At 53.1% G+C, this 21,589-nt stretch overlaps 10 protein-coding genes across 10 annotated transcripts; 4 read left to right on the top strand and 6 right to left on the bottom strand.

Moving 5' to 3' along the window:
• The first annotated feature begins 237 nt into the window (after positions 1–237).
• BKA58DRAFT_382092 (uncharacterized protein) lies at positions 238–1,921 on the top strand. The gene is made up of 3 exons (XM_046170070.1): positions 238–546; positions 608–813; positions 862–1,921. The coding sequence occupies exons 1-3, from the start codon at positions 265–267 to the stop codon at positions 1,778–1,780; spliced, it is 1,407 nt and encodes a 468-aa protein (XP_046026047.1). The 5' UTR covers positions 238–264; the 3' UTR covers positions 1,781–1,921.
• A 101-nt stretch (positions 1,922–2,022) lies between these two features.
• On the top strand, positions 2,023–3,490 carry BKA58DRAFT_358636 (leucine aminopeptidase 2). Its single transcript, XM_046168717.1, has 2 exons — positions 2,023–2,281; positions 2,340–3,490. Exons 1-2 carry the CDS (start codon positions 2,090–2,092, stop codon positions 3,315–3,317), a joined length of 1,170 nt encoding a protein of 389 aa, XP_046026048.1. The 5' UTR covers positions 2,023–2,089; the 3' UTR covers positions 3,318–3,490.
• Positions 3,491–4,763: 1,273 nt separating this feature from the next.
• BKA58DRAFT_314178 (R3H-associated N-terminal domain-containing protein) lies at positions 4,764–5,906 on the bottom strand (the record flags this gene model as incomplete). The annotated part of the gene is made up of 2 exons (XM_046167464.1): positions 4,764–5,437; positions 5,567–5,906. 2 exons carry the CDS (start codon positions 5,904–5,906, stop codon positions 4,764–4,766), a joined length of 1,014 nt encoding a protein of 337 aa, XP_046026049.1.
• A 755-nt stretch (positions 5,907–6,661) lies between these two features.
• Positions 6,662–7,822, bottom strand: BKA58DRAFT_410557 (uncharacterized protein; the record flags this gene model as incomplete). Its single annotated transcript, XM_046172231.1, has 2 exons — positions 6,662–7,350; positions 7,396–7,822. The coding sequence occupies 2 exons, from the start codon at positions 7,820–7,822 to the stop codon at positions 6,662–6,664; spliced, it is 1,116 nt and encodes a 371-aa protein (XP_046026050.1).
• Positions 7,823–8,339: 517 nt separating this feature from the next.
• BKA58DRAFT_382101 (HIT-like domain-containing protein) lies at positions 8,340–9,398 on the bottom strand. Its single transcript, XM_046170071.1, has 2 exons — positions 9,178–9,398; positions 8,340–9,103 (listed from the first exon to the last, which is right to left on the bottom strand). Exons 1-2 carry the CDS (start codon positions 9,331–9,333, stop codon positions 8,579–8,581), a joined length of 681 nt encoding a protein of 226 aa, XP_046026051.1. The 5' UTR covers positions 9,334–9,398; the 3' UTR covers positions 8,340–8,578.
• Positions 9,399–10,048: 650 nt separating this feature from the next.
• On the top strand, positions 10,049–11,296 carry BKA58DRAFT_146740 (uncharacterized protein). Its single transcript, XM_046164694.1, has one exon. The coding sequence runs from the start codon at positions 10,429–10,431 to the stop codon at positions 10,981–10,983; it is 555 nt and encodes a 184-aa protein (XP_046026052.1). The 5' UTR covers positions 10,049–10,428; the 3' UTR covers positions 10,984–11,296.
• On the bottom strand, positions 11,297–12,310 carry BKA58DRAFT_146739 (uncharacterized protein). The gene is made up of 3 exons (XM_046164693.1): positions 12,020–12,310; positions 11,696–11,932; positions 11,297–11,638 (listed from the first exon to the last, which is right to left on the bottom strand). Exons 1-3 carry the CDS (start codon positions 12,189–12,191, stop codon positions 11,610–11,612), a joined length of 438 nt encoding a protein of 145 aa, XP_046026053.1. The 5' UTR covers positions 12,192–12,310; the 3' UTR covers positions 11,297–11,609.
• Positions 12,311–12,924: 614 nt separating this feature from the next.
• BKA58DRAFT_336505 (major facilitator superfamily domain-containing protein) lies at positions 12,925–15,592 on the bottom strand. Its single transcript, XM_046168256.1, has 3 exons — positions 15,167–15,592; positions 13,232–15,106; positions 12,925–13,176 (listed from the first exon to the last, which is right to left on the bottom strand). Exons 1-3 carry the CDS (start codon positions 15,315–15,317, stop codon positions 12,989–12,991), a joined length of 2,214 nt encoding a protein of 737 aa, XP_046026054.1. The 5' UTR covers positions 15,318–15,592; the 3' UTR covers positions 12,925–12,988.
• Positions 15,568–15,921, top strand: BKA58DRAFT_400708 (uncharacterized protein; the record flags this gene model as incomplete). Its single annotated transcript, XM_046171608.1, has 1 exon — positions 15,568–15,921. One exon carries the CDS (start codon positions 15,568–15,570, stop codon positions 15,919–15,921), a length of 354 nt encoding a protein of 117 aa, XP_046026055.1.
• A 688-nt stretch (positions 15,922–16,609) lies between these two features.
• BKA58DRAFT_313567 (AFG1-like ATPase-domain-containing protein) lies at positions 16,610–21,216 on the bottom strand (the record flags this gene model as incomplete). Its single annotated transcript, XM_046167436.1, has 8 exons — positions 16,610–17,020; positions 17,099–18,177; positions 19,012–19,521; positions 19,569–19,681; positions 19,727–19,991; positions 20,038–20,110; positions 20,160–20,957; positions 21,007–21,216. 8 exons carry the CDS (start codon positions 21,214–21,216, stop codon positions 16,610–16,612), a joined length of 3,459 nt encoding a protein of 1,152 aa, XP_046026056.1.
• Positions 21,217–21,589: the final 373 nt, after the last annotated feature.

Consider the following 21,589-nt stretch of genomic DNA (forward strand, 5'->3'; position numbering starts at 1 on the left):
GATGCGCAGGACGAACGTTGGGGTCTGAGATCCAATAAAAAAGAAGGCAAAGTGGGCAGAATACAAGGCAAACCTTACCTTATCGTTTCCCGATTGCTTGGGGCTAAACGCCTATGCTGTGTACTCAGGTGGGTATGTCAGCACTGCCACAAGACATAGGTGCATGAACGTACCGGGAGAAACACAGCCCAATATGGTGCTACAAAAAGAGGATCGATCCCTCAATGGCCGCCCTCAATTTTGAGAGTTACACAGAAATCCGCCATGACGACACAACAGATAGTATCCGACGTGACACGACAGCGAAGCGAACAATTGGCCGGCTACAGTCCTCCGCCCATGAAGATCTCGCGTAAGAACTCCGCCAATGTATCGGATGATGCAGCCACACGAGAATTGGAAGAGAGCAGAGACGCTCTGAGGCAGGCCATATTTCAAAAGACCGTCAATGAGGCTTTGAAAATACCAAACGGCTATCTCAAAGTTGCAGTGAAGATCATTCGCTGGAATGAGAACATTGACGATTTCAAGGGCCATACTGAAGAAGTTCGTCCCCCTGAATTAGTTCACACCAATACCACGACTACTTACTGACCTACATGTATAGATCGCGCGACTGGAACGTATTTTCAGGGACAGGTTTGGCTATCAGTGCTCCGTACATTCCATCAACGACAACAAAAAGCCCCAGCTCGACATCAACAAGGCTATTCTGGATCATGTATTTGAGCATGATGACCCACATAGCCTGCTGATATTCTACTACACCGGACATGGAGCAGAAGATGCCGAGAAATTACTTGAGCTATCAGCGTGAGTGACCCATGGATGCCTCGTGCCAATGCAAAACTAAAGAGTCAGCTCCGAGACTATCAGGCTTACTGGGCGGCACGAGGCAACGGCTAGCTGGCCCAAAGCGGAAATTCCGATTCTCAAGGAAATGCAAGGTGACGCTCTTGTCGTACTTGATTGCTGCATGGCAAGCCTTGCTGCAAAAGGCAGAAACCTAGGAACGCGGACCTATCAGCTGTTGGCAGCAGTATCGGAAGGCATGAATACGTTTGGTCCAGGCCCAAGATCGTTTACGACAGCATTCTGCAACTCTCTCGAAGAACTGCTAGATGAGAGAGATGGAAGACCCTTTCTGCTGACACAACTCGTCGAGAAGATCAACAAACAGCGAAAGAAACAGGCATGTCTGATGTGGGATCGACTCAGCAGTTATAAACGTACTCTCCAGCTGGTACCCTTGCATCAGCATCAGACACAGGAGCGCGAGGCGGCCTTCCAAACGAGTGACTTGGAGAAAGCGTCCTTAGGTCTCCGATTCTCCTTGAAAGAGAATGACCTAAGCGACGAGCTCGTCCAAAAGTTTGCAGAGCATCTACCTCGCGTCTGTCATGACATCGGACTTCCCCTTCGACGTATCTACTGGGAGGGCATGGCGACAAGAAAACCAGCGATGAACAGGATTATCGAGCCTCTGAACGACGAAGACTATGATTATCCAGGTATAAGTATACGCGATGCTACACTCAGGACATTTTGCGGTGCCGCTACGCATCTGAATACCCGTGTTAGGATGTTGAAGGCGCTGAAAAAGAGGCGTGAAAGTCGTTTACTGAGTCATGAGGAAACAGGTGGAGGCCTTGTGCTCTTCGCTAAAACAACGATGCTTGTCTCCATAGGATTGGCAGGTGCACTGCTCTTCACGGAGCGTAAGGAGAGATACATCCTGTTCGGAACTGCGGGGATCGTGGCATTGGCTTGTAAGGCGTAGTGTTTCAAGCAGGAGCTAAGAACGCATGGAAAGAGGTGACAAGACGTGGACACATAGGTGGTTTTGAAGTTGAGAGCTTGGTATCATGACAGCTCGGTCCCGAAATCAATAGACTTGGTAAATCGCCGTAGTCAATTTGTAGCAGTTGGTTGCTAAAACTTGCGCGTGACCTCGTGACGGATGATCCACACGCTTGGCTGAAACGGGACAGCTCCGCAGCCATCTCCGCATCATCGCGTCAACCCAGCCACCGTGCCGGCTGCTACAGACGTTATCATAGCTCTCGTCACCATCTACATTACAGCAAACATGAAGTCAACAACGATCCTACTACCTCTGTACACTGCAGCCCTTGCAGCTGCGGTTTCGCATCCTAAAGACCCCCAGGTCGTGCTGCAAGAGCCGCAGCTTACTATCATCGAGCCAGACGAGTATCTCATCGAGCTGTCACCGGGCGAGACAAGATGGGTCACCGAAGATGAGAAGTGGGAGCTGCGTAAAGTATGGCAGCCCAGCACTGACAACAGACAATGTGAAGCCTGCCGCTGACATGCTACAGCAAAACATCAACTTCTTCGACATCACGCACAATGCCGAGCTCGGCACGCTGAACCGCCAGGTCAGGGCCGAGAGCGTCAAGTTCCCCGAAAAGCCTGTACACAACGAGACCATCGTTCCGCTACTCAAGGAGCTGGAGAAGGACAACATGCGCGAACATCTCGAGACCTTCACCTCGTTCCATACCCGATACTACAAGTCTAAATACGGCGTCGAGAGCTCGGCGTGGCTCCTTGGCCAGGTCAACAAGACTCTCTCGGATGCAGGCGCTATCAAAGCCTCCGTGAAGGCCTTCCCTCACCCATGGGGCCAGTCCTCCATCATCGCCACCATCCCTGGCAAGAGCGACAAGACAATTGTCATCGGCGCTCACCAGGACAGTATCAACCTTTTCTTCCCAGCTCTCCTGGCCGCTCCAGGCGCTGACGACGACGGTAGCGGTACCGTGACTATCCTCGAAGCGCTGCGCGTACTCCTGAAGTCGGAAGAGATCCTCAAGGGCGAGGCAGAAAATACAATCGAGTTCCACTGGTACTCTGCCGAGGAAGGAGGCCTTCTGGGATCGCAGGCCATCTTCCAGTCCTACGAGAAGGAGGCTCGCAAGGTCAAGGCTATGCTTCAGCAGGACATGACCGGCTACGTCCAGAAGACGCTGGATGCGGGCGAGCCTGAGTCTGTTGGTGTCATTACTGACTTCGTTGATGCCGGTCTCACCGAGTTCATCAAGAAGATCATCACTGTCTACTGTGGCATTCCGTATGTCCTGACCAAGTGTGGTTACGCCTGCTCAGATCATGCCAGCGCCTCCAAGGCCGGCTACCCGTCAGCCTTCGTCATTGAGTCCGACTTCAAGTATAGCGACAACAAGATTCACACAACCGAAGACAAGATTGAGTACCTGAGCTTCGACCACATGCTTCAGCACGCGCGTATGACGCTTGCTCTGGCGTATGAACTTGCTTTTGCGAAGTTCGACTAGGGTCGGTGAAGTGGAATAAGGTTTACTCCCCGCCGTCGTCATGAACATTTCATAGTTATTGCATGAACAGCGAGCGGTTTTGCAGTCATGAATCAACGTATTGTTAATGATCCTCCAAAACATCGAGCTCTTTCACCCCCATGTGGTGTATATGCCTGCGTCTGTCGCTGCATATGTGATTCGGTGTAGGGCGTACGCGCTAACACAATGCCCTAGTGGTGACCTGGTCACCCCCATTCCGGAGCCGCGTCCGCATGGCTAGCTAAGGTAAGAAGATTCCCGAAGGGACGTTGCTTTCCTGCTCTATAATCTTTCTCGGTCTGGTCAAACATACCCCCAGATCCTAGATACTATTCACACGTTGTCGTGGGCACTACTTCAGATAACAACATGAGTACATCCAGGTGCAAGCAGAATCGCTAGAAGCAAGATACATGGCGAGCGTATCAACAATTACAAGAGTACGCTCTTCCCTTAGCACCGACAAATTCCTTCCTCATGCTTCAAAGCTCCAGTTTCCATGTACTCATGCAGATGATCATGGGGCGGAGGTGCGTTGTATGAGTCAAAGTGCATATCATAATCATGGTCGGATTCTTCGCGGTTATGGATGTCTTCTTGAGTGAGATACACCTCGCTCTTTGGATCAAAATCTGGGCGATTCTCATCCCGGTACAGACGGTGCCTATCTGGAATATCGGGTTGCTGATGCGTGTGGTTAGTTGGATGCAAAGTGCGAAAATGAAGAAAAACAGCCCACATCAAGGAATGCTACTGCGTTCGCTTTTCATTCCTCCTCGGGCTGTGTCATAGCATCCAAGATGTCGTATGTTACCACATCGTCATTCCCATAATAAGCTCCCTTGTATATAAAGGTGGCTTTCACAATCGCCCCTTCGTCCTTCATCACCCTAACCGGCTCTCTCAATGACAAACAAATTACATCTGAAGGATCGTTCCTACAGACGATCGTCTTATGCGAAGTAACGCATGAACGCCACTGGCAACATTGTGTGATCCTAGAAGGACAAGTCTATGAGAGAGTCAGGGCACGTAGCATAATCTCAATGATCGCGACTCATGTGTGCATGCACAGCACAAAGCCGAGCTGAGAGGTTGAACCCTTACTTTACGGTACGCGACCGAGCTTTGGGTCAGCCTTTTTCCTAATCGAGCATAGCATCAGCAACACGATTAACTGTTGAGTCAAGCTTCCTAGAAGAGCATGATGTGTGATTCAAAGAGTTACGGCCCATCCATATATATGCAGATGCAGATGCAGATGTAGATGCAGATGCGAATCGGAGGGGCGACCAAAATCATGAAAAAGGTGTGCGTCCGAGATACAGAATCACGTACACGCCGTGTACATGAGTAGAGTAGACCAAACGAACAGACATGGAGTGTGCGACAGATGTTGAAGGAGCTCAAGAGGCCATGAGCAAGCTATACCAAGCCATAGAGCGGTCGAGGCAAGGTGCCACAGACCTGGCTGCCAGTGTTGCCAGCCTGGAGCTTCGCACCCTTTAGGCCAACATAGGCTTCGCGCCTGGCTGGGTTGCCAACAGTGACACTCCAAGTCTTCAAGCCATAGTAAACCCCGATGTGGTGTACGAGCCAACGTCCGAAGCTGCCTCCAACGTCTTCCTCGGGCGTCTCAAAGAGCATGAGCTCTTTCTTGATAGCCTCAGCCTCTGTAGGCGAGCGAAGATCGTTCATTTGCCCGTTCCTTCCAACGAAGACGATCTCGTCGTCCTCGCTGTCTGGATCAGCAGGTAGGCCGTCTTGCTCTGCCCTGCGCTCCTTTTCTTCCCAGCCCTCTACGAACTTGCGCACTTCGCCTTCAAGGTCCATGAGCAGACCCTTAGCACCGCGCGATCGCTTCAGCTTCTCGCGCAGCTCCTTGGGCACGACACCGGGAGTTGTGGGCTTATTGGCTACAGTCTTGGTAGCGGACTTTTGGGCGACGGCAGCGGTCTTGCGTTCGTTGGACTGGCGCTTGAGGCCTGCGTCCCAGAGCGGAGCGAGATAGTAGGGTACATTCTTGGACGTGTAGGTAGGATGGACCTCCCAGTCCTTCGGCAGCGGAGGCTCAGCGTAGGGGTTGTTCAGGAGACGGTCTGGCTAGAAATCAATTGACGCGTACTTTGAACGATGAATTACTCGCAGTGCATAAGAATATCAGGAGATAGTGTGGCGATGCGCAAAGCGTCTCCAACGGAAGGGGGAGGGGCAGACCCTCAACGTACCATTCTCCCAACGCTGTCTGCGCCTGGACCCCTCCTTGCCCTTGAGCAGAGCTTCACGCCTCTTCAAGCTGTCGCGGCGGAGTGGTTCCTTGCGACGATAGTAGCCACCTTCCTTTGCAGCTGCCGAGGCACCTACGGGGTGGGCAGCAGCAGCAGGCGCATCGGGTTCATCGAGTGGTATCGCAAGTGTAACCGAGGTACCCTGAAGCGCATCGCCAGGGGTAGATATGGCCACCGAGCTGAGCGCAACAGTTGCTTGCTCGGTCCACGCTTCGATGTCGATGGGCTGAGGCGGGGCAGCTGCCTGCTGGGGGCTTGAGGGAATATCGCCGACTGCCATTGTGGTGGCGTTGAGGGTGCGAACTACAGGAGGCGTGGTAGGGACGGGCTTCAACGAAGGGAGATGCTACGAGATTGTAGTAGATAGATATCTGAACAGAGGACAAGGAGACAGAAGCTCTATTACCCACTGAGCATGTGTTTAGGGACAGATGGCGATAAAGGCCGCGGCGCGATAGGAGTCATTAGGTCATGGTCGTAGTTCGCGTCATGCTCGCCAGCCAATCAAGCCGCAAACGTGGGGCAAGCCACATACTTATAGGTACCATCCATGGATGGGGTAAGACGGCAAGAGTCACACGTCTGTGACTGTACACGCAGTCATCTCTGCATTCAAGCAGGCCAAAGAGTGATGCAATAGCTGTTGAAAGACGTGGTCTCTTCAGGTATTACTTATGTGAGCTACGAAGCCGATGCAGCAGCTGTCACATGTGATTCGTCACCTACAGAGCTTCCCCTCTTAAATGCTTCCAACCACTGTTAACTCCATGATTACATTGAAGCTGACTTGATCAAGACTGTCACTTTGTCAGACTTATCATCACCGAAACTTGTGACTTCATGGCCTAACGAGGCCGTGCAATCATTGATGGCCGTGAGCGTAATGAGCTGCTTCATCTTCCTGCTGACACCCCACCCGTCTTTAGAACTTTTACGTCAATGTTCTCTCAGGGCTCAAACTCCGCTGTCACAGTAGCTTTTTATGACATGAAACCATTACTCCAACCTAAAAGAAAGGATGCACCCCATACAAATCTACTTCTCATCTGCCGAGAACTTGTCAATGTCAGCTGGAGTTGTAATGCCGTTGCGTTCAGCAAACTCCTTCCAATCCAGCGTTGGCTGATGCCATTTGCGAATCGAGACCAACAATCTCTTCGACGACCTGCGCTTCCCATTTGCGCGACGTTTGAGTTCCACGAGCGGCCAGCCCGTCTCTTGGATATCTCCTCCTTTGCCCTGTATAGCTAGCTGTATGCATTTCGCGTACCACTCTGGTAGTCCGTTGATCTCGACGTCCGTAATACCGCGAAGGGATGCCAGGCTTTCAAGACCGAACATGAACTTCCCAACGTCCTCAGGAACTCCAGGCTTCACGACCCGCGGCCACGCAGGACGATCGCGCAGCCTCCTCTCGGCCTTGTCTGGCGAGACTAACTGGAAGTCAACTTTCAGGTTCTGCAAAAGGGACTTTTGGTCGCTGTCGTCTGCATGTTCTTTCAGGATCTCGACAAGATATTCGAGTCTTGACCGTTGACGCTTGACCGCCCAGTGGCTATCGACATCGGGTATCACGTCGATATGGATGCTTCGCAGATTTCGTAGTAGAGGTAGTCGAGCGGGATGGCCGAAAGGTCCGAAGACGAAAGGACTCCGCAGTGACTTTGGCCACACGGCATTTCCATGAACAGTCAAGTTGTAGGTATTCGATCCATACAGAACCGCTGGAACCATTAGTACATATTATACGAATCAATGGGATGACTCACACCTGGCCTCATTGGAGACGGACTTACTCACTCGGAATAGTTGTGTCTCGACTTTGAAATGATTATAGCGTCGTACTTTTGTGTTTCTGTAGTATGGATTGCCTCCTATCTTGTATGGAACGTCGTCGCCCTTTTGGAATGCATTAATGGTCCAATCAGGTTCGCTGCCACTGGACCATCCATACCGCTCGAATGTAATCACCATGTTGTGTGGGACTAAAAACGAGTAAACATGGATTCGAAGTTCCGCCGGGAGATCGAGCAGGCGGAAGTCTATCATGAAATGTGGTGAGTATTTGCGAGATGTCTGTCCACTGTCGTTGACATGATCTGATTCATCCTCGAGAGTAATGACTTCCTTGCCCTTGTATGTCTCGTGCAGAAACTCGACTTCATCAGGGTCCAAGTCGGTGTTACAGGACGTCATTGTTTTGCTGCAACGATAACCCGTGGAAGTTGAAATCGTGACCGGAAGTAGATTTTTCGCAGGAGGCCAAATATTTGAAATTACTCAGCTGGTCGGATGAGCAGTACCTTGGAACCAAACAGCAAAGACCGCCTGCGCTAAGACCCAGTGTTCTAACGAACCCGCAACCTGGTAGCGAAGTGATCTGAGACGACTGCTGAAGGATTTTTTTTTGGAAGCACAGAAACAAGGAGAGTGTCGCCAGCGGTAGAGTGACATACACGATGGTAGAAGGCGTGGTGTTGGGGCGGTAATGCAGGCTGCAGCGCCAAGACCGGGCTTCCTGCATGACGGAAGCAAACGCGACTGCGCCGTAGGTGAAGGTACAGATATTGACGTGAATCCTGGCATGCTTTCTACAGTGGAGATTAGGACAATTTGAGTAGTATGTTCGAAGGCTATGCAGGGTTTGCTCGACAATGAGGAAGCGCGGAAAGTACGATGGCGCTCAGGCGAGCGGACGGGAAGAGAGGGGATGACTGCGTAAGGACAAATCCAGGATTTATCAGTGTTGAGTCTATGAAAGGCACTCATCTATTATAAGCACACTGTTCTGAACTGCAAGCGCCCGCACATGCACCATCCATTTTCTGCAAGTATGAGGCAAGGCTCGGGTCCAATGTGGACGCCATAGCTTGCAGTAGCTGCGATGCTTATAGTCTCCGAGTATAGCATGACGGCCCAAGGAGAAACCTCCTAGACAGCGCGTTGGTCATCCTATGCAGTCCCTGCGGCTTGCTCGTCGCGGGCCATCTCCTCTGCCAGCCATTCGGCCTCTTTCTGCATCTCGTCGTCGCTCCTGGGCTTGCGGCTATCATTGTCCACAGCAGGAAAGCGACCCTTTTTCTCTTCTTCAGCGATGTCTGCCCTGGATGCCCTGTCGTTGTTGGCCAGCTGCTTACTGAGGTCTGCATCCTCGCTCTCCATCATGGCGTATATAGCGTCGGTGCCGCCTTTCTCCTCGAGGTCATCCTTCTTGCGAGGGATGATGTGTGTATGAACGTGAGGCACGCTCTGGCCTGCATCGATGCCATCCTGTATGGCGATGTTGAGAGACGAGGCACTGAAGACTCGCTCCACCATGCGGGACACACGTTGTACAGTCAGGAAGAGGTCTTGCACTTCGGCAGCGGATAGATCGTTGAAACGTGGCACGACCCGACGCGGCGAAACCAGGACATGACCAGGCAGTAGTGGCTTGAGGTTGACTATGGCAAAGGACAGGCGCGTTAGGTGGAAGACCTACATAGAGTTAGCTTCAGCTGCGCGTCTTCTTGGTCTGCGACTACGACGGCTGCTGCACAGGCACGACGCACCTGGTTGGTGACGACAAAGGAGCCAAACTTGACGACCTCCTTGGTGAGCGGCATCCTCCCCGTGTGTCGCCTCAGATGGCGTCTAAGCGTCGTCGCAAGCACTGAGGCGCCAAGCAGTCTCAACCCAGCGCAAGCGGGCGACGGCGCACGGAACATTCCTCGTGCGCTTCCATGCACCTGCACGCCATACCTCTTCACCCCACCACCACGGTAGCGCCCACGCTACACCGGAAACTCGAGGCGAGGCGACCAGAGGGCCCCGTTCTCGGCCCAATTCATATCGTGTCACATGCTGAGTTGCAGGCGGCGCAATCCGAGTCGAACTGATGCGACGCGTGCTGAGGTGCTACACATCCATTCGCACAGCCAGACGCATGTCCAACACCGTGGGGACGCCGACGCCGCATCGTGGGGTTGGCCGCTGTCCGCGCAATCTGCAATGACGCCGCCGACGCCCTCTGCCCTTACTCCTCCTCCGCCGGCCACCTATGACACTATAAATCTCACATCCTCTGCCTGAAGCCCATGTCTACCTGCACTGCTTGCTCTTATCAATTCCCGTTACCACTGTGGAGCGCCTAGTGGACCCTTTTCACTCAGACCTTTCTGCTAGCACCCTCTGACTCCAAGCTTAGCTTACTTGGACCGCCTACTCCACCGACAGGACACGCCAAGAGGGTCTCATAACTGAGCTTGGCTGGAGCATAGGGTTTCGAGCCCGGCCCGGCTTTCAAACAAATTACCCTCCAGCACAAACACGCCTCCGCCTCCGCCTCACCCGCTTCTGCCTTTGCACAGACAAGCTACTATTGATTGACTTGGCACTCTGCACTGGCGGCGATCTTACATTGTGCACGACGAGACAGGAAGGATCCCCACAGTTCCACCACGTACGCTTGTTTCTCAAGCGTAGGAACCAGCATCAGGGTTCGTCGTCGACCTTCCTTCGCTCCAGCTATAAGAGGGTCGGACCTCCGATTTTCTGCCCGTCTCAACTCCAATCGGACATAGCATATTCCACCACGTTCCACTTCGATTACATAGCGCGACTACCACACACGCCAGCCCACGTTCTCGCTGTACCTATCCAACCACGGTTCCGTTGATCGGTACCGCGCATCATTTCTAGGCGACTATATAAAGGGTCTCGGCATCGCTTTTTGCTCACAAGCATAAATTCCCCGACACGCCTGTTCCAGGACCATCCACTACACCTTTCTCTCATACACCCACACACACACAATCTCTACGATGGACATCGCCACTACTTCCCGCGCCTACTTCGCCATGCCTTCTCCCACTCCTGATGAGAAGATCTCCCTCCAGGCCAGCAATACGGTCTACACATACCACTGCCTGTGCAACCATCTGTTACTCGCAACAACCACCCCGCTTCCCTCTTTACCCAAACGCCAACACACGCGCGATGCTGCACACATCATGCCGCTGCCTCCAGCGCCCACTTCCGGTCGCAACAAGAACGCGGCTTCGCAAGACCACTACGGCCTCCTCCTGTCCACCCGACAAGATCGCCAAGCTGAAATCATAACCAGCGACGAGGGCTTTGAGAAGCGTTATCTACAGCGCTGCGGGCGGTGCAATCTGGTCGTGGGCTACCAGCTAGACTGGCAACAGTTCGCGGTCGATCGATCCGGCAGGCGCGAGGACTACGTCTTCCTTCTCCCGGGTGGCTTCGTCAAGACAAGCGACATGATCATGGGGAAGACGGCTACCGCACCCGCATCTGCATCTGCAGTGGGCGGCGCAGGGATGGGCACTGTCAATGTCACTCAGGTCAAGGCATAGGGCGGATCCGTCAGCCGTTGAGTTCTGGGGCTCCCCACCTTCTTCCGCTACTTCCCCCTGGGGATTACGCACAGTGCTTCTCAACAGAATTTATGGAACCACGATTACGATTATCCTGACGAATCTGGGTCTAGGCGTTTATTGATTTCGGTTGCTTTTTCCATGTCGCTCGGAGTTTGGCAGCGTGGATTAGCGGGACGTTTTATTTCCTCACCCTTCTCACATCTAGATACCCCATTGGTGAACGCGCAAGGCTTCTCATGCTACAGGAGGAAAGAAGCCTACATGTCTATAAGCACACAGCGTCCCTTATGGATCCAAAAACAGAGTTGCATTCCCTGTTTACAACAACATTTCACTTGCACATGCGTGACTAGCATTACTCGACTCATTATCATATTGTCTTCGCATCTTGATTCGCTGCTCGCAGCTATCTGACTTCCATGCCCTGCAGCCCTACTGTGCAGATATCAAAGAAGTGTATATATATCATGTTAAGACAGTTCCAACGCCAACGTTATCCGCATGCAAAAAAACCGTGACCCGTTTCAGACATGCTCGCGTAAAATCCTAATGGAGGAGAAGAAGATGGGGACGAAGAAACGAAGGATCGCAAGGACCGCGGTCTAGTTCTCCGCAATCGTCTTGACGAACTCTGTGATTACGAGTTAGCCAATGTCACCCTCGGTCCGTGTGAACATGAGGAACTCACCCCTGTAGTCCACCTCGTTATTGCTGGCATCGATCGTGCTCTTGAACAGCTCATCGACCTCCTCCTCGCTCATCTTCTCGCCCAAGTTGGTCAGAATGTACTTGATCTGACCCTTGCCGACAAAGCCACTCCGGTCTTTGTCAAAGACCTGGAAGCCGCGGATGTACTCTTCAATGTCAAAGGGTTCGCGGAAGCCGCCGGGGCGGTTGAGGATCTTGGAGAAGGTGTCGAAGTCGACTGTGCACAAGTCGTTAGCCCTGGAGTCCAGGTGCAGCGGGGTGACACGCCTGGGAATGGCGAATCAGGTCATGTGGAGATACGTACAGTCTGCACCAACACCACGCTCGAGGTCGGCAATCTCAGCCAGCGTAGGGTTTTGGCCACATGCGCGGAGGAGGTCGCCCAGTGCGCTGCGGTCGACACGGCCGTTGCCGCGCTTGTCGAAGAGCTGGAAAGCTTCGCGGTAGTTTGTAGAGGCCTGATTACTGTTATTCATTGCTCTTTTATTCGTGTGTTGTCAAGTTGCTGGTAGCGGGGTGGTTGTTGTGGGTTGAAGCGCTCGGTCGGTGTGTTGTTGCTGCTGCTGAAGTGAAGGGGATCTGTTGACACCATGTTCGATAAAGTGAAGCACGCGCGTTGCGTTGATGCGGCCACTCGCCGCTGCCCATTTTCCACTCGCCAGGGCAGGGACGACCTGGCCGCGGCCAACCAACGATAGCGTGGAAGCCACGAGTGATGCGGGGTCCGAGTTTCGGGGGACAGGAACATCTTTTACATACCATTGTGTACAAAGGTGTAGGTGCGGGTTACTTGGTGACAAGAACGATATCTAGCAAGTCCAAAAACGGTGGTATAGGCGGTGTGAGGGTTCAATCTGGTGTTGAAGGGGCTGTTTGATGTAGCCTGAGCGGGGGCCGCAGGGTGCGTCGAGCGCAAAATACTGCCCGCCGCCAAGGGCGAAGCGTCGTCGTCTAAGCAACGAGCGGTGTACTAGGTATATCGATTGATGTCCATGTTAGGCACAACAGAGTATTAGGTTTGAGGGATGACAAAAGCTCATCAACAGAACTCTCTTTGCTTGGATTTGGCACGATTTGCATCAGGTCGCGCCTGCGATCAGCAAGAATAAATTCACATCGACATTGGCAGATATCAGATCTCGTGAAGGCACTACACTATTCTCATACAAGGTCCCCGGATGACGCACAGCAACACTGCTTATAGTTGATGGGGAAGAAGAAGATTATTTATTCATACCCAATCTATTCACATAGTCACATCTATCAAACTTCTCTAAAACTTCTCCATCAAGTTCTTTCTGACCGTCCACATGCGTGCCCTCTTTCCGTAGATGTACATGGGGATGCTGAACAACATGCATCCTAACTGGATGCCGCCAATTGCTAAAAATGTATCTTTGCTTCCGCTGGATTCAAGCCAATGCGGGAAGAAGAGGGAAAAGATGAAGCCGTGTAAAACGTCTGTCAAGGTACGTTAGCATGTGTGTGCTCAAAGTGATGTTAAGGGGCGACTTACTCTTCGAGAAATTGAGCGTGACAAGTGCTTCGCCTGCGTACATGCGGTAACTGTCCACGACGAAAGTAATCGATGTCGTACTAGCCAACGAACAACCGAAACTGATGACGCCAAAAAAGACGGTAGGGACAATCCAATTGTCCTTTTCTTCTGCACTCCATCCAAAGCCCATAAGTCCAATGACAGTACTAATTGCGATTGGCAACGCCATGAGAAGACGGAATTCCGGTTCGTATACACCGTCGTTCTTGCGCGCCATGAAACGTACTACAAGGTCGGAAACTCGACCTGCCACCGCCGTACCAAGAACGCCACCTATGAAAGGCGAGATGTAGACGAGACCCACTTGAAGCGGGGTGAAGTTATACGAGGTATCGCGGTAGATGTGGGCAACCGACTCAGAAAGCACAATCAGCCAACCAACAGCGAGAGCGTAGACGAGCGACGACCAAAGGACTGCAGGATAGGCGAAAAGAATGAATGGGCGGACTGCGACGCGAAGCCATTTGTCCTTGACAAGACGACCGTTCCACGGTCTTAGCGACTGGCGGTACGACTTTGCTGGGGCATCACGATAGTAGTCGGTGTAGTGGATGCTCAGCTGCTCCGAGATGTGATCGGCTGCAGCAGGATCAGACGGCGGGTGTCCGCTGTCAGCTCGACTATCCTGCTTCTCAGGGTCGGACCCCAAATTTGCCGGGAGCTGACCAAAGTAGTCGTGTCTTGGATCCTCGTTGGGGGTAGAATGGATGCTCATCGGGGAGCGAGGAGTCGGCGGAACACTTGCATGGCGTGCAGTCTCGTTAGTCATATCTACGTGGCCAGTCTTTTCATCGGGATCTGGCTCTGCAAATCCAACATGGGCATTCTTGTGGCGTTTGGCAGGCTGCTCAGGAGGTGACGCCAGAGGCGATGCTGGCAAGGGCGTCGCTGGCATTGAGAACACATGCTGCGCTTGTCCATCTGTGGCCTTCTTATGATGAATATGTGGCAGATGAAAGTGTCCATGGTGTTTTCCTGGACTCTGACTGCGGGCGCGAGTGTGTCGCTTGGCTGGCCTGGGAGCTCGGTCCCAGAACGTTTCAGGCACGAAGAAGAAGATGAGGAAGAAGCAGAAACCAACCACAATGGCGGTAATCCAGAACACCCATCGCCATCCGAGCGTTTGCACAATGACGGCGCTGACCAAGGGAATCAGGTTCTTTCCACCGAGCAAAAGAAGTGTGTAGATACCCAGGCGATACGCTCTTTCGTGGAGGAAGAAAATCTCGGCAATGGTAGCACTTGGTAAACACTCGACCGGAGAGACGGCAAAGCCTTGGACAATACGAGCCACCACGAGTGAGGCGTAGTTCGGCGACACGGCGCACCATATCGAGGAAATGGTGAACAGTATGATTGCGCCCAGGTAGACGGGTCGCTTGCCAAACAAGATGGCAGTAGGTGATGCAACGACGCTGCCGAGACCAAGTCCCAACATGTACAGGCCTGTAGTCAAGGCCACCTGGGGAATCGTCACGTCATATGTCTCAGCCACGTCGTTGAAACCAGCAGCCAACAGCGGCGTCATTCCTCCTCCGACCATACAGTAGAAGCCGAGCGATACGAGAGCGAGGTCTCGTCGCACCTGAGCCCAGTTGAGCGGGTCGTTTGCTGAATCCTCGGGCTGAGGGTCCAGAATGAAGCGGCCGTCCTTTGTACGCTTCTTCTCAGGCCGTCGCGAACGCGACGACTGGCGGGAGCCATGCGAGGCAGTCCGCAGGGGCTGGGGGCGCTGTGTGGTTGGTAGCGACGAAGCCGATGTGCGTGCGTGGGCATGTTGCAGTCCTAGCGGCTCGTTGCGGTTGTGCGTCTTGGAAAGAAGGATAACGGAGCCTGTGAAGAGAGTATTAATTGTTTGTTCGCGTATCGATCATATTGCAGGAACGTCCTTACCAGGCACTTCGTCCGTCTGTGGGTCGCTCAGGATCCCCAGATTCCACTTTGGTCGTGGGGCATCCTTCTCTTGTGTGGTGGATGTGGCAGTCGAACTCTCAGCACTCGCGTCCGCTGGTTGCGGCTTCCGCCAGGGAGTGAAGTTGACCATGCCGTCTGCCCTTGGAGAGGATACTCACAAACAGAGAAGGAGGGATGTTGGAGAGACAGCAAGGTCTATATCACACGCCGCAGCCTGTAATCGATACCAAGCCTCTGATGACTAGTCTGTTCAGCGCAAGACTCACGAGGACCCTCTCTCCACACCAACACCCTGAGTATCCACGACGCTGCAGATGCACGATAAGGACAGGTGACGGGATGTGGAGTCTCCATATCCACGTTGGGGAGGCAGCACAAACATGTGCTTACTACGGACAATGCGCGTGCTCAAGAAGGAGGGTTATCGCTGGCCCGCCGTCGTGCATATCGCGGCTACCAATGCTAGCGCCGCGGCCATGACGTACTGCCAAGGTCCATGTGACTTGGGACGGTTCCAGCAGCCCGCGTTATTGGCTGCCTTGACCTTCACCGCCAACACCGTTAGACGTGCTCAGACGTGCTCAGACATGCTCAAGACATGGTCCTCGTTGCAACACCTCAGCCACAGCCAAAATGCACGCGATACTTGCCGCGTCCGCCGTTTCCGCCACGCTACTTTTAGGAAACGCGTGGTTGCAACATGTGCTTCGCTAGGCTCTGCCGCCTTTGTTTAGCAAACGAAATCTGACCGCAAACGCTGCTGCCCGACAAGCGCATTGGAAACTAGCAATATTGGCGAACACGAGGCGATCATGTCTGTGTGCCAGCGAGCAGCATGTCGGCCAAACCGCGGCTCCGCAGGTTTCGGCCAAATGAACCGGGTCGATCAAAAATGCCTGTCTGCTCACCACCACGGCATCTCGATATTTCTGTCCACTGGTACGATGATGACGATTCATGACCTGACACGTACAGATGCCCAACGTCCGATATAAGCACCGCATCGCACATCGCAGTAACATCTGACAAGGAGACGCGTCGATCACGACTATCTTAACATGTTTTGGAATCAAGATCGAAAAACCGTCCTTTCATCGTTCCTCTGATCTCTCTTGCCTAGTAATGGAGTCTCAAAGACAAGATCACATCGACCGCCTCCGGCGGCTCTCAGATTAGGATACAAAGGGTCCACAGTGACTTGTTGTCGACGACACCCACTTGTGTATAGATTTCAGGTTTCGCTCAAAGGCGCACTCCTCTAGCTCTATGCATGTCCCCGCAGAAAAGTCCATCACAAGTGCTGGGCGCCAAATGTCTACCACCTTTCCCCTGGGAGCTTTAATAAAGATTGTCATGTTCGATTAATGGAATGATGGTAGCTTCAAGGCATTGCAGAATATGCCATATTGCAAGTATCCATGCCTACATGCTATCCTCTCTCCATCTACTCCTAACCTTCTGCCAGCCCTCCATCTCTCCCTTTCCACCTCTCTTTTCAAGGCCCAGTCCGCGTTCAACCCACTCTTGACTTCCCATCTCACTTAATCTTGACAAAGCTCTAGCAAACGCAAATCTCTCCTCATCGCCAGAGAAGATACTGCTGTTCTTCAACATGTCCATGTTCATACCAAGGTCGTCCATGAGATTGCGCATTACGTCAGAGATGGCTTCATGGTCGTCCGCTTGCGCAGACTTGGCCGGTGGCTTCGGTGAAGGAGAGACGGTCGTAGGAAGTTTCCCAGCCTTTTGTGTAGCGGTAACAGCGTCGTTGAGTTCGGCTTGGTCGAGGAAGAGCGACGTTAGTGGAACGGCTGTGGTCATTACTAGCTTGGCCTGGGTTTACGTTAGCATGGTATACTCCAATCACAAGCCTCATGCTATGGGGTCTTGTGCTACCAGCATCTCGCTTACCCTTGATTCGTACACGGCGTCTATAAAAGTGATGAATCTCCGCGCCAAGTCTCTGGACCTGTGGTTCATCCCAGGCACCCCTGTAATGACAAACGCCTCATATTGTCTCGTGAGCTCGAGGTAGTCGGCTGCTCCCGTAGCGCGCCCGATGATGTCGTCAAAACTGAACACGGCGCACTTCCCGCTAGCCTTCGGTACGCGGACCTCCCTTCCCCATACTTCATGGATTGCGGGGTGTGGGGGGTCATTTTCGAAGTCGCCGAGAAAGCGGAACCATCTCTCTACATGCGTTTGTGCGGAGGCGTCGAGAGGATGGTGGTATACACCGCTTGGTGGCCGTGGGATCTTCCTGTAATCTGTCGAGGAATCCAGGTTCAGGACTGTGAGCCTCGTTTTGAGAAGGTTGATGCAAGGTACGAAACTCTCCCTTTGTATTCCGTTTTTGTAAAGGTCATTCGGATGTCTGTTACTTGTCGTGACAATAACGGTTCCGTGGGCCATTAGGCTCTCTATCAGTCGTCTTAGGATCATAGCATCGGCAACGTCCGTACACTGAAACTCATCGAAACAGAGGACGGAGGAGCGCTCTGCTATACCCGCTGCAACAAAGGGAATGCTATCAATATCATTCCCATGCTGCATCTTCATCTTGTGCAAATCCTTGTGTACGCTCTGCATAAACGCGTGGAAATGTATCCTTGTCTTCCTCTTGATGTTCGGCGGTAGAGTGTCATAGAACAGATCCATCATCATTGTCTTCCCACTGCCTACATCGCCAAACATGTACATGCCCTTTGGCAGCGAATCGGGTATGGGTGGTAGGGCCGACCCCACGGAGTTGGACGACGTAAGGAAGGAGAAGAACGACTTCTTGGGCGGCTGTAGGGACTCGATGGTAGGTTGTTGAACTGGTGGTTGCGTGTAGGATTTCAGCATATCGTGGAGATCTTGCAGGTTCTTGATGATGTTGCGTTGGTGCTCGTCGTCTCGGAGTCGTCCGGACTCAACACGCGCATCGTACTCGGCCATGGGCCCATGGGTTTGCTCAGAATGGTCCGGTGCGTCTACCAAAGTCAGCACTCGGTCCATGCAGTCACTCTACTAATGGCCGAACGTACACTGTTGCGCAACCTGTGCATATCCTCTGCGGCCCACTGGCGCAAACGAAACTCTGTTCGAAGCATGCGCCAGCTTGTTCGTGCGTGCCAGAACAAGCCCTCGTGCATTGCTCCTCGCTTTCGAACTCCTTGCGCAGTCCGTACATAGCGCTCTCTTGCTGTCAACAGCCAAATTCTGACCGGCCGCGATGCTCCTCGGCGCCGGGCCAGCGCATCGCGAAAGGGTCCTCAACCCTCTCAGGGCCTCGGATGATGTCATTTTCGACATTTGGCGCACAGCCTAAAAGCTCGCGACGATGACAGTAAGGAAAGAAACAATATGGATCTATGGCATTGCGGAGAAGAAAGCTCAGCAAAAACGCCAGGCGACCGAGCTGAGTAGGACTGTGGAGCGTCGAGCATGTGCGCGACCCACGACGGGTTGTTTAGGGTGGCGCGGGGAGTTTCTTCGCTGCACCCTCGGCTTCTGGCTTCCGGTATGGCTGAAGCTGCAGGGGTTTCGGCAACACTTTAGTAGCCGATTTGCACACAGCGAAAGCTCATCACCGGTACTTGCACGTACCTATACGCAGGTGTCCATTCAAACTCTTCATCATCATTAACATTACTACCATCTGCAACATCATCATCATGACTGCTCTTCCGCAGCTACGCTCTCATATCTCCCTCCCTCACCCCCTCCGCCCCGCTGATACCTCATCTTCGGCACCTCATACAGCCTTGTATAATCTACTCGCTCGCCACCAAGCCTCGCATAACCACTTTCCTTCGTGCCAAACATTGGGCTGGCATCACACCAGAAATCTTTGCAATTCGTAACGATGCCGCGTGAAAAGGGGTTCCCTCTTCTTTGCCGCCGTATTTGCTCTCCTTGACTTCCGTGGAGAGCGATGGTGAGGAACGTGTCGATTCCAAGGAGACGCTTCCACTGGTCCCAGATGGAGGCTTTGGGTTGAGGACGCCGAGGGATGTCGCCCGTGTCTTGGCCAGAGCCAAACCCGTTTGTTGGTGCGCTGCCGGCACCGCCAGATACATCTTGACTGGTGTCGCCGGTCGTAACAAAGGAGTTGAGTGCATCTGCGGGTGTAGCGCCATGGAGATGACCACGCATGCTCTCGTACGTTGTCAGGTTCCGCGCAATCTGAAGCAGCTGGACACAGAGAAGCATGGTGACCCAAGTCAGCTGGAAAGCTGCCCATATCGAGAGCACAATTGTGAAAGGGTCTTTGTTGAGGACTTTGCAAAGCTCTGGTGAGATGACAGCGCATTTAGGGTATTCCGTGGGTGCGTCACGTATCTCCAAGTCTGCTCCAGTTAGCTCCATGGTGCAAAATCAAGATGTGATGACCTACAAGCGAGTGCCAACCTGATGAACATGACAATACCGAGCTCCAAAGACAGTACGTAGAGAACAAAATGTCTGTGATTGTTGTTCGCCACACAGTTGTTAACCCACGGGCAATGGCTGTCATGGTTAGTGCCACCCTCACTGCCTATGTGGAGCACTTACTGATCACTCTTCGCGACGCAGCGCTCGCAGCGCTTGCAATGCTTACTGCGCAAGGGTTTCCGCACCATGCAATTCACACAGAAATGGTGTTCATCAAATTGTCGTAGCTCCATGAGCTCATCAATAACCGCCTTGGACGCACTTCTGCTCGCCGACTTAGGTACGAAGCCGGGATCAGTGGTCATGGTGAAGAAGTAAAAATAGGCCGTGGATGCGTAAAACGCCGCGAATAGGAAGTTAAGAAGAAAGCTCGTTCGTATCGTCCCTTGGTATGTTAGCAAGATGGCTATGTGTAAGACAAAGTGGCTTACATGGTAATACAGTCGTTGCCCAACGTGCACCGACCCAGAAAAGTGTGCCAGCGAAAATACCGGCTAGGAAAGGCTGGAAGCTCGTCAGCGAATAGGCCGGAGTGTTTGAGCATTCGACTCACAGTATGATGTATGCTTCGCATGTTCGAGGGGCCCCAGCGCAACAACCTTTGCGCTGCCCATTGCATAACATACGCAACAATCACGGCCAATGGTATGCCGAGAAACGCTGGCAGATGGCTAACAAGGGAAAGCGCAACGAACAGAATGGCAAATGGCCAGAAGAAAATGAACCGGCTTAGGAACCACCTCGTGTCTTTGACACCCGGGATGGGGAATTGCCGCGCGTTTCCATTTTTGTCAAAGCCAGCTTCCATTAGAGCGCGACGCCATTGCCGGGTGGTATTCATCTCCTGTGCCGTGACCTCTGGTGTCTTGCCATCATTGTTCTTGGCGAATCGGTCCGCTCCGTACTCGAGCAGCTTCTGTATTGATCCCTGGCTGCCCTTTACGAGCGCCCAATGCAATGCAGTGAAGCCCTGGTCGTCCGTCGCATATACGTTGGCACCCCACCGGAGAAACAGATCCACGCAAGACGGATAGCCCTTGTATGCCGCCCACATGAGCGGGGTGTGACTCTGCGGATCTGCGATATCCACGGGTATGTCTTGGTGTAGTAGCAGGACAATCTGGTACACGTTGCCATCGAGTGTCGCGCTGTGCAGGAGATTGAAGCCTTGGTCGTCGGTGAGGAGAGGATCGGCGCCGTGGTCGAGGAGGAGATTGACGATGTAGTAGTTGCAACGCTTTGCAGCCCAGAGCACGGGTGTCGCGACAGCATCGCCGCCCTTTGCGTTGATGGGCGCGCCGGCTTGGATGAGGAAGTGGCAGAGAGCGTGGTGATTGTTGATAGCCGCCCACTACTCATAGTCAGCCCTGGAACATGCTCCAACGCTCTTTGGTACCCACATGTAGCGGCGTTATGCCCTGCTCGTCCTTGTATGTCGCATCGAACTTGCCGCTGTCGAAGAGTTTCTGTATAGCTCCAATCTCACCCAGTCGCGCCAGCTGCATGATATCATCCTCCACCGGGAGGCTGGGTTTACTGTCCGCCATGACCTCAAGTTCGTGGTCGCCTGGAGAGGCTGCATTGCTGTCCGACTGCGTGTTGGCAGCCATCTCTCGGGGGTCCGCGTGATGCTGTATGGTTGCGGAGCTTACGACACCTCCGGATCGTGGCAGAGCGGCTTCAGAGGCGCAGGAGTGATTCAAGATGGTTCGGAAGTCTAGGAGAGGTTCTTCGGGTGTCACCGCATGCTGAATAATGCCGAGTATGAGAGCCAACTGAGGTTTGCGAGGCTTTGCAGGCGCGGAACATGCGGCGTCTGCGATTTCCCAAATGCGACCAATGCGCTCATCCCACATCCCTGCCGACTAACGCAAATCGTGGCGGTGCCACGCAAGCCTCATGCCTGGACCGGAATCCGGCTTCAGCAGCCACATTCATCTTTTGAACGTCCGCAATTCGTGGAAGCTTGCATGAAAGGGTACC

Source organism: Alternaria rosae, assembly GCF_020736505.1.
Source record: "Alternaria rosae strain MPI-PUGE-AT-0040 chromosome Unknown BKA58scaffold_4, whole genome shotgun sequence".
In the NCBI taxonomy this organism is placed as follows: domain Eukaryota; kingdom Fungi; phylum Ascomycota; class Dothideomycetes; order Pleosporales; family Pleosporaceae; genus Alternaria; species Alternaria rosae.

Coding starts and splice junctions, on each gene's coding strand:
- BKA58DRAFT_382092 (XM_046170070.1), top strand. CDS start 265: ATGACGACACAACAGATAGTATCCGACGTGACACGACAGCGAAGCGAA. Junction 547..607: donor TCAAGGGCCATACTGAAGAA/GTTCGTCCCCCT, acceptor CTACATGTATAG/ATCGCGCGACTGGAACGTAT. Junction 814..861: donor AAATTACTTGAGCTATCAGC/GTGAGTGACCCA, acceptor CTAAAGAGTCAG/CTCCGAGACTATCAGGCTTA.
- BKA58DRAFT_358636 (XM_046168717.1), top strand. CDS start 2,090: ATGAAGTCAACAACGATCCTACTACCTCTGTACACTGCAGCCCTTGCA. Junction 2,282..2,339: donor AGAAGTGGGAGCTGCGTAAA/GTATGGCAGCCC, acceptor GACATGCTACAG/CAAAACATCAACTTCTTCGA.
- BKA58DRAFT_382101 (XM_046170071.1), bottom strand. CDS start 9,333: ATGTTCCGTGCGCCGTCGCCCGCTTGCGCTGGGTTGAGACTGCTTGGC. Junction 9,104..9,177: donor CCTTTGTCGTCACCAACCAG/GTGCGTCGTGCC, acceptor AACTCTATGTAG/GTCTTCCACCTAACGCGCCT.
- BKA58DRAFT_146740 (XM_046164694.1), top strand. CDS start 10,429: ATGGACATCGCCACTACTTCCCGCGCCTACTTCGCCATGCCTTCTCCC.
- BKA58DRAFT_146739 (XM_046164693.1), bottom strand. CDS start 12,191: ATGAATAACAGTAATCAGGCCTCTACAAACTACCGCGAAGCTTTCCAG. Junction 11,933..12,019: donor GCGTGGTGTTGGTGCAGACT/GTACGTATCTCC, acceptor ACTTGTGCACAG/TCGACTTCGACACCTTCTCC. Junction 11,639..11,695: donor TAACGAGGTGGACTACAGGG/GTGAGTTCCTCA, acceptor TCGTAATCACAG/AGTTCGTCAAGACGATTGCG.
- BKA58DRAFT_336505 (XM_046168256.1), bottom strand. CDS start 15,317: ATGGTCAACTTCACTCCCTGGCGGAAGCCGCAACCAGCGGACGCGAGT. Junction 15,107..15,166: donor ACAGACGGACGAAGTGCCTG/GTAAGGACGTTC, acceptor CTCTCTTCACAG/GCTCCGTTATCCTTCTTTCC. Junction 13,177..13,231: donor CACGCTCAATTTCTCGAAGA/GTAAGTCGCCCC, acceptor GTACCTTGACAG/ACGTTTTACACGGCTTCATC.